General features: G+C 35.6%; 1 protein-coding gene across 4 annotated transcripts; it reads left to right on the forward strand.

The window, feature by feature from the left end:
- The first annotated feature begins 2,559 nt into the window (after positions 1-2,559).
- On the forward strand, positions 2,560-9,889 carry LOC126618051 (E3 ubiquitin-protein ligase PRT1-like). 4 transcript variants are annotated; one of them, XR_007621639.1, is made up of 9 exons: positions 2,560-2,755; positions 3,427-3,455; positions 3,533-3,712; positions 3,850-4,224; positions 4,307-4,474; positions 5,077-5,186; positions 5,910-6,276; positions 9,628-9,690; positions 9,788-9,889. XR_007621639.1 is itself a non-coding variant. In XM_050286141.1 (8 exons), the coding sequence occupies exons 1-7, from the start codon at positions 2,655-2,657 to the stop codon at positions 6,270-6,272; spliced, it is 1,326 nt and encodes a 441-aa protein (XP_050142098.1). In that variant the 5' UTR covers positions 2,560-2,654; the 3' UTR covers positions 6,273-6,276; positions 9,628-9,889. The 4 variants fall into 4 exon arrangements, 3 of the variants coding, with proteins under 3 accessions (XP_050142098.1, XP_050142099.1, XP_050142097.1); XM_050286141.1 differs by having other exon boundaries at positions 9,628-9,889; XM_050286142.1 differs by lacking the exons at positions 9,628-9,690; positions 9,788-9,889 and adding an exon at positions 8,960-9,285.
- The last annotated feature ends 318 nt before the right edge of the window (positions 9,890-10,207 follow it).

Genomic DNA, 10,207 nt, shown 5'->3' on the forward strand with positions numbered 1-10,207 from the left:
ACTTTATACATTGTACCATTCCTAAAAGATGTAAAAGTTGAATTATTTACCATGCTTTTCTTTTCTCACACCGTCACACACCACCTACACACACACGCCACCGACACACACACACACACACACACACACACACAGGGATCACACACGCCACCACACACGCACACCACACACGCACACACGACTTGTCTCTGGATCCTTCTCTCTTCTCCCTCTCCCTTCTCCCACAAACACACACACACAGATCGACAGATCTCTCGAATTCTCGATCCTTCTCTCTTCTCCCTTCTCCCATACACACGCACAGAGACCTTTCTCGATCATTCTTCCACATGGCATTCTCCTCCTACTTCGCCTTCCTCCTCGTCCGCGTATTCCGCCTCGTCGGCGAACCCAGGAACTCTGAGTTCTCTTGATCCTTCTCCGCCTTCCTCACCGATCCCACCGATAACAACCCCACCTCTGTCGTTGACTCCAGCGACGACCACCATGACCCCCAATCGCCCCCAAACCCCAACCTCAACCTCCACAACAACCACCCATTCTCCTCCTCCCTCCGGAGACTGCCCCGCCGGCGCCGCGCTCGCCCCCGTCTCTGTTCCACGTCTGTTTCAACCCAAGACCACGCCTGCTTCGCCGTGGGGACAGACCACGAGTTGTGGATCTACAACTGCGAGCTCGATCCGTTCTGGAGTTGTGGATCTACGTTTGCTTCAACCCAAGAGCTGCTTCAATCCGTTCTGCGAGCTCTTTCGCCGTAACTTCGACAACGGCGGGGGAATCGGTGTCGTTGAGGCGCAGATCTTGGGTTTGAGCATGGATTGCAGAGAGATCTGGGCAACTGGGGGGACGACGCAGCCTCGGCTGCCTTTCCGACGACGGATCCACGATGACTTTTTCGATAAAATCGAAAATATCGCGATATTTTGACGATAATGAGACGGATATGTGGGAAAATATCGGAGCCTCTGAAAAACGATAATATCGGCGAAATATCGCCGATATTATCGATATTTAATACCATGTTCATGAGTAATGTTTTTTATACCACATTTCTATATAGCATCTGATATGTACAGCTACATTATTTGAATTAATCAGATTTTTAAATTTAGTTCATTATTTAATAAACTAATAATTAAGAAAAACTAGTTAATTAAATGATGATTGTGGTATACGAGGAGTCTTCTCCTTCATTTCCTTGGATTTTGCAAATTTTTCAAATGATGTGGCTATATACATCAAATGTCACGTAAGGTGGTATAAAAATATGGTATGAATAGTATTACTCATGGTTCTTGGAGGAATAAGAGAGAATCTTGAGAGGAAAGCTAAGGTTTATGGAAGATCTGGGAGTCAGATTCCATCGCAGAGTCAGTTAACAATCAAGAGGTGGGGGAAGAAGCCTGGGATTGGATTGGGTTTATTTAATGAATTATGTTAATTTAAAAAAAAATTGAATTTTTAATTTTCATGTGAATCCCTTAATGACACATGACATCCAGTCATTATCCACATGAGCGCAACATCATTAGTTAATTGAAGACTTAACAGTCAGACTAACAGATTTATGAGACTGTCTCAAAATTAACACTTTAGGTATGACTTTGAGACAAAAAAAACTTCATGTACTAAATGTTGAAAACCACGAAACTTGAGAATAGTAAACTGATATTTACCCTAAAATTAAAAAAAAGTAATAAATTTTGAGTTTAGAGATATATTGATAGTTTAATAAAAATAATATGGATGTAGATATTAAGTTTTTTTTTCATTTTTTGGACAAATGACAGAATGAGATTATATGAATTCAAATGAGTAAACTGTCGATTTGCCCCCTGAACTATCACCCAACTTTCGATTTGCCCCCTGAACTTTTTAATTGAAAAATGAAGGACTTAAACTAATTTTTTTGGCCGATTTGCCCCCTGATGTTAATTTTTCATTCATTCCATCCAAATTTCTGTTAAATGGAAGCATATGCACAACATGTGTGAGTAGTTCGGTCACTTCATTCTTTAAAATAATTGAAAACCTTAGATTTCTAAAATATAAACCTATGCAAATATGTGTGATTCTATAGTTTTTCTGTCTAAAGGTCTAGTGAAATGACGCTTTTGTCCACAAATGAGAGTTACGTGGTTTGCACATGATAAGAGTTAACGTTAATTTGGATGAAATTTATGAAAAACTAACGGTAGGGGGGAAATTGACCAAAAAAATTAGTTTAAGTCCTTAATTTTCCAATTAAAAAGTTCAGGGGGCAAATCGAAAGTTGAGTGATAGTTCATGGGGCAAATCGACAGTTTACTCAATTCAAATGCAATTTAACTGTGTCAAAATTATAGCCCTGCACTATTTCTTTAAAAATTATATTTTTAGTGTGCTATACTTAGAAAATAAATAAATAAAGGAACTAAACTGAGGACAGCTATTTGAGATGGCCTCAGACGGAACGTATAAATTTTAAAACGTCGGTGCAACATAAGATGGAAAATCAAAACTTTAAGAACTTGAAGGGCTTAAATGCAATATGATGATGACGAGGCACCCCCCCCTTAACCGCCATTGAGACTTCTGTCAAAATATTGTTCGGCTCTCTCTCTCTCTCTCTGTTTCTCTCTCTCTCTCTCTCGGACTCTGAGATTTTATTCGAAATGGAAGACGATAAAACCCTAATCAAACAACAGCAACAAGAACCACAGGGGGAGCTCCAAGACGAGGAATTTCGAAAAGAGTTTGAATGCTGCATTTGCCTGTCAGTTCCTTTTTCCTTTTAAATCTATTTTTCTTGAATTACTGCAATTTCATAATTTATTTGTTTATTTCACTGATATAGGTGTTCAATTTACATTTAGGTCGCTTGAAATTTCATTTATTTATTTTTTTAAATTTTATAATTAGTTGCTGGTAATTTTTGTTTGATGATTTAGCACTTTATGAATATTTTGGTGTTTGAAGAATTATGGCCAGCTGCATGTATTTTGGTGTATTTCGTACGGAAAAGGATCCATGCCGGATCATTTTTCTGGGGATCCCATTATCGTAACCGTTCATCGATGAACGAATATCGAGCGGTAAGAAATCATTTAAAATTTAAAATTAAATATAAATAGTGCCTAACGAAAACGATATACGGTCACGGTCACGATCATGGATTCCCGGGATCCCAGGAAAAGGATCCGGCGAGGATCCTTTTCGATTTCGTACAACTCTTCAGAAAAAACAGTTAAAAAACTTGCTGAACAATGAGAAGAAACTAATAAATTTATTTCGAAAGGACCCTTCGAAATCGAAAGAGTAATAGCTATGGCTCAATATGATTGTGCTAATGTTGTTTTGCATGATTCTGTTTACAGTTGAGTTTAACTTTTTATTCTTTGGTTTTTTCGTGATGCATCCCTAAAGGCGATTTCCTTTACTTTGCAGGGATCTTCTTTACAAGCCAGTTGTATTAGGTGATAAATTGCGCCGTTAAACAACATTTTGAATTATATGTTTGCTTCCCTCTTTTATGACCTGATGATGTTTGCAGGTTGTGGCCACATTTCGTGTTTCTGGTGTGTCTTTAAGACCATGAGTGCTTTTCATGAGTCTTATTGTCCCGTTTGTCGGCACCCATTTAATCATTTTCCAAGTATCTGTCAGTTGATGCATTTCTTGCTCCAGAAGTTGTATCCTGAATCATATGAGAGAAGGGGAAAACAAGTGGAAGGTGTGCTTTACTGAATTTCTTAGCACTTTGTATGATTTACTATGCTTACTACTTGGCTATTTCTACTTGTAGACTCACTTTGGCATTATGTTTCCTTGTTAAATAATTTACTGTCTTTTCTTCCTTGGTTGTTCCAGAAGAAGAAAAGGAAGTTGGTTATTTCTCACCTCAATTTGATAATCCACTATCTGGGTCACATCGTATTGAGGAGTCAAATATTCTGGGCAATGTTCACTCAAAGAACTTGGAAAGTTGTTATTCTGGGGTAGTACAATCTTCCTCACTTGTAAATACTTCAGGAACTATGTTAGATTATGAAGTTAATATTACAAGCCCTGCAACATCTCCAAAGAAAGTTGAAGCTACTGGAAATGCAGCCATCCAAGAGGAGGACTGTACGCGTGATATTGATATTGGAAATGGAACTCACCAGAAGGTTTCTGTTTCTGATCTGCTGTGTGCTGCATGCGAGAACCTGCTCTTTCAACCTGTTGTTCTCAATTGCGGTCATGGTAACTATATCATTTAACTGTGTGTTGAAGTCAGAATTATGCTGATGTCAATATACACTAATTTAGACTTTCTTTTGTGCAGTATTTTGTGAGTCCTGTATCAACATTCCAGCTGATGGAATTTCTAGGTGTCAGATTTGTCAAAGCATGCATCCAAAGGGATTCCCTAGTGTTTGTAAAATTTTAGAGCATTTCTTGGAGGAGCAATACCCTGAAGTTTATTTGCAACGACGAGTAACTTCAATAAAACGTATGTTATCTTAAGAACTTCTATGATGTTGGTCCTGTAATCTGTTCTATATTTTCCAATATCAGTATCATTATCTAGATTTGGAGCATTGTCTCAGAAATTGGTTTCGTAACAAAACCGGACTGTTCTGAGCTATATAATTGGAAGCTTAAGTAAATTGTCAAATATCTTCTTTAACATTCGGAGTTCAGATCGAAGATCATTCTTTTTTTTCATTTTCTCCTAAAACCAAATTTCTGATGCTAAAATATCACTTAAGTTTTTAGATTCTTCTTTATATCAGACATCTTACTTTAGTTTTATCTCTAAATGATACGAAATAGAGAGAAACATCAATTTGGAAGCTCGTTTAGATTCAGGGTTTGGATTCAATATTTTATGTTGCACTTCAACTGTGTTACAGATATAATTAGTCACACTGCTGATATTTTCAAGTACGTTGGACACTAGACATTCCACATTGGATGAATGCCCTAAAGGAATGCTTACCGATTAGTAGATTCAGTACTACTGATGTTTCCAATACTCCTTCCTTTTCCTGCATTTCTTATTTTCGTCTTGTTTCTGGTGCTCATATGAGATTAACTTGATTTCACATCCAGTGCGTGATCATCAACGTGCTGGCCAGTCATCGTCGACACTTTCTGATGATTACTTATCTTGCTGTGCTGGGCAGAAAGTTCATTACGGAGTTGGTTGTGATTGCTGTGGGGTAATGTCCTTTGTCCTAATCTAATTCGTATCAACTTTAAATTTAAGAATAATGGCCAGGGGCTTGGTTTAACTTGCTCTAAAAAGTCAATGGATCAAACCTAGATTTGTAGGCCCCAAGAGATTTTTCTAGCAATTACCCAATACTGTAGGAGATAAGTGTGGGGGATATCACGTGTTCGGGGGATATCATGTGTTGTGGTTCATTTTTATGAAACACGCCACTTGTCCGTGCACTGCAAAATCCCATAAAGTTTCTCTCTACCAATTTTTCATCAATATCGAATTATGTATTTGATATTTCTGGAATAAGAGTGGTTACCCTATGGATATAAGTTATAACAGGGACATTTTTGAGAAGCCGGCTAACCAGCCGAAATTTTGGAATGATTTTTTTTTTTTATAATCAAATTAATAATTTACTACGGATCCAACTTTATTGTTTTGATTTCATTTATTAGATTCACTGGACTAGTTTCACCTGTGTCCACAGTTCTACTTACCACATATGCACTCCTTCTGTAAGCATACGGGGTGAATTCTTTTAGACATTCAAATGAGTACCAGAGTATGGGACGCAGGTGGAACCATATGAGTTGATAAAGTGTTCGGAAAAGAATAATTTGGTAATAAAATAACGGGAAGTGCCCCAGCAAATCGTAGTAAGAAGTGCCATGTTATTCCTTGTCGTTTGACTTGTACAGCACTATGCTCTTCTTTGCAGATATGTCCAATTATTGGGGAGAGGTACAGATGCAAAGACTGCGTGGAGAAAATAGGTTTTGACCTATGTGGAGCATGCAACAATGCGCCTTTTAATATTACCGGCCGATTTAATCAGCAACATAAACCAGAACACAAGCTTGAGCTTGTACCTCCAGGTGTTCTCTATCGGATTGATGACGATGGTGCCCTGTTTCAGGAAGACCTAGGAATCGTCACTGCTGCTCCCATTCCAGAAGATCCAGAAAATGGCCCTAGCGATGTGCAAAATGTTTCTCCTGCTTTTGTATTCTCAGCTGATAGCTCAGTAGATCCACATGATGATTTGGATGGCAGTGCTTTATCAGACTCAATGCAAGAATGACAAGGTACCAACCAGCCTACAATCTGCTCATATTCAAATTCCTGTCAAATACATTTACCCGAAAACAACAAATCATGTGTCAAGGTTTTTATGGTTTGATTTGTTGAATGAGAATTCCCTGATTTGAAATTGTTTCCGCATGTTAATAATATATATTTTACCGCTAAATTCAGCACAGAAACGCTCTGATTAAAATTTGATAGAAATAATTCTCTTTGCTTTTCGTAACAATGCATTGATCCACTCCCATCTTCTTGAAGGCTATGCTTTGCCACTGAGAATTGGTTTTCATGGTTTTTTATTTTGGCCACCGTTGTTGTTCATGTGCTTTCTTGTGGTGAGTCACCCTGATTTTGAAATACTAGTAACTCATACCTCCCTTGCTGCTATGTAGTAGGTAGTAGGGTCTTTGGTTTTGCTGTTTGTATGGGGGACGAGAGATTGAGAAATGGTGTGTGGAGGGTCAATTGAGAAATCGATGTGTGGAACAAAAATTGTGAAAGTGAAAATAACTTAAAATCGTTTTTTGTTTTCATTTTGTGCACTGTTTCATATACATTTGCTCTACATCCCTCCCACCATTCTTCGTACTGGTTTGGTATTGAGTTTCTTTTATAAAAAGTGGGTATCAAAAAAAGCTGAGCTCAAAAAGGTGTATGGTAAACACTTAAAAACAGCTTGTTTTCACAGTTTTGGGTGAAAAAAAGCTGAAATGTGAAGCAGCAAAAATAAGCTTATTCTCACAGCATAGCAGAAGCAGTTTTTTTTTAAAGCACAGCAATATTAAATCAGCCCCTGCACCCTTCCATCTCTCCTAAATTTTCTCCTCTCGCTGACCCAAAAAGTGAAAAGTAAAAAGTAAAACAAAAACCAAATGCACCCTTTCCCTGGGTTTGCACGTGTGTGAAAAGTGCTGATGTCTAAGTTAGTCCATGACACAAGATATGCTGAACTAAGATTAAGAAATGAAGGTAGAGCTCGAGGATGTTTCATTTTTTGTGTGGAATAAAAGCAATAAATTATAAAGTGGCGATATCTTATCTTTTGTTTCTCGAGTGAGTTATGCAATATGTTCTTAAACCCTCAATGAGCTTGGAATAAATTGAAATGTTAAGGAGATTTTAAAAGTGAGATTTTTCGTAGATTCTTCATCATCTCATGTTTTTTGCCTAATGTTTATAACATTAGAATCACAATTGTACTAAAAACATGAAGGGACATAAAGTTGGTGGAAAGTCTTTACTTTTGAGAGCATTTCTCAAATTTTCCTCTGAAATCTTTTTTCTTGCGTTTTTTTTTCCTTGCTCTGCTCTAATCATTGGGTTTGTGACTGATTCTGTTTAATGTCGTGACGTAAATGGTATCATCTCATTTGTTTTGTTTTGTATGATAATATGCAATTGGGTCTGCAAAAAGAGGTTTATATACATGTGAGTTGGGATTAGTGGAAGATTCCAAGGAGCACGTGACTGTTCACGTGTGGGTTGTACAATCAGTAACCCTTGATTATGCAAGAAAATTCATGGGATTTGTGAGTAGCATTATTGGCTGTTGAGGAATTGACGTTTTTGGTTTTAGGTAATATTATGTATGTTATGAACCGTTTTCTTGTTTGATAAATATAAATAATTAAATTTTCTCTAATTTAACCGGTTAATTGTAAAAATAACCTTTAAATGACGATTAATAATTAAATTATTAGTTTAACTTTAATCAATATACTTATTTGTTATTAATAACACGTTATTTAATTTATATATTTAAGGCATTTTATATTAACACCCCACAAAATGTTGAATGTACCTCACATTAAAATTTAATATTAATAACTTATTTACCCTACTATGCAATTACAATTTTGACCTTATTAGGTTTAAAAAAAAATAAAAATTTTCTAATTACATCCCAAATCACTTTTAACGTAATATTTATCTACTTCAACTATCAAAACCCCTCACACCCTCCATTGTTGAATAAAACCCTAAGCAATGAAACTACAGACATGTTGATTGAGAAAAATTATTTTTGACCGGAACATGAAATCGGTGTTTCGAAAGCTTTACATAAGGTAAGACTTCATATTTTTCTTTGTTTTAGTGATTTCGACGACATCGATAATTATTTAATCTCACTCAATTTAATAATTCAAGAATTAGCACTTATGAATCTCATAATTCAAAAACCATGGCATGCGAACTGATCGCAGATTGAATCAATGACATTCATAAGGTGCTTTCTTGCACTATTCTAAGATGCTTTCTTGCAAGTCGACTTGGTTCGACCAAAATATGCACAAGAAAATGGAAACAACATGGTAACTTTGAAATCATTATTATTGTTATTGAAAAACGTTCAAATGAACCTAAACATTTTTTTTCAAATCCTTCAATTTGAAATCATTTGGCAAACTAACATTCAGATGGCTTGAAATCATTCAGCAAAATTAAAAATGAGTGTTACAAGATTTGAGAAATGTGGGGGTGTAGTAGAAAATGTAAGGTGTATATTAAGAATGTGGGGTGTAAGGGTATTATGGGAAAGGAAGTGAGGTGTATTAACATAATTCTTAATTAAAAAAGTAAATGTAAGATGTATTAAGTATGTGAGGTTTATTCAACAACTTGTGAGGTGTTAATATAATTAGCCATATTTAATTTACATAGCACCAGGCAATGCTTACTTATTAGGAGCCTGCGGCAGTGGAGGCTTTCCCAACGCTGTCATGTGAGATACGGCTATCATTATCATTGGCTGCTTTTATATTCGCACGTTTGGGTTTGTACGGCCCGCTGCTGAAAACGAGGTGATAAAATAAAACTTGTGATATCATATTGTATATCACTTAACTAAGAAATTAAAATAAAACTATGGCAATTTATTGAGAGAGGATTTTAATTTTTTTTAGCTTCTCATGTACCTCTTTTTCGACTGAGGCTCTAGTACACAGACTCTGGTTGGCTAGAGTAGTTTGCTATTCTTTTTGCACTCAATTTTTAATTTTAATTTTAACTTAGTTTTAATGAATTAGTGTAAATTATCTTATTGTTTAAGCATTTTTTTGTGCACATCTTAATGATTTGTTAGATTACATGTTTTTAAAACTCCAACGTATAATATAAATATATATGTAGTTTCCACGTTTAATACACGTTATTTCACACATTTTCAATAATACATAACATATTCACGTATTCTGTGTTTGTATCATATTATTAACAAATATTAAAAATTAAACAAGGCCAATTTTTTAGAAAAGTTGTCGAAGTATACACATACGTATTTTTCACGTACTATACATGTTCTGTATTTTACCAACTATAGTTGTAATGAAAGATTTTGATTTTTGTGTCGTTAGATCGAGAAAGCCTAAGTGCAGGTCATTCAGTTCTTAAGAAACTCTCTACAGTGTCGACTAGAGGTAGCAACTTGTGTCATTGCATATGGCCCCCAACTTTTGACTGATATATGGTAAGATTAATTAACTTTACGGTTTGATTACTTTATTTCTTGATTAGGTTGAGAGAATGGAGTAAGAGATAAAGAGATTAAGGAAAGAATATGTGGATTTGCTATTTCAAATTTTTAATATCATTTGTTGATAAAGATCTGCCATTGAATTTAGTGTTTTACTATATTATTCATCATTTTCTTTTGTAGGAAGGAAAGATTATTATTTTTTAAATATTAAAATCGAAAGAAAAAAAAAACCCCTATATGAATCAAATCTCATATCATGAAAGAGAGGAAAAAGTTGAAAATCGAGTGCGTGAACAAACAATCTAACTATGATTATATTACTTTATCAATTGAAAACAAATAAACACTACATAATTGCGATGAAGACTACATAACTCCAAGATATTACATCTTGACAAACTTATATCCAGCTAAATTACAAAACACCGTATTTATAAAGAATTAAACCTAATCTTAAT

Source organism: Malus sylvestris, chromosome 4 (genome assembly GCF_916048215.2).
Source record: "Malus sylvestris chromosome 4, drMalSylv7.2, whole genome shotgun sequence".
Taxonomy (NCBI): Eukaryota; Viridiplantae; Streptophyta; class Magnoliopsida; order Rosales; family Rosaceae; genus Malus; species Malus sylvestris.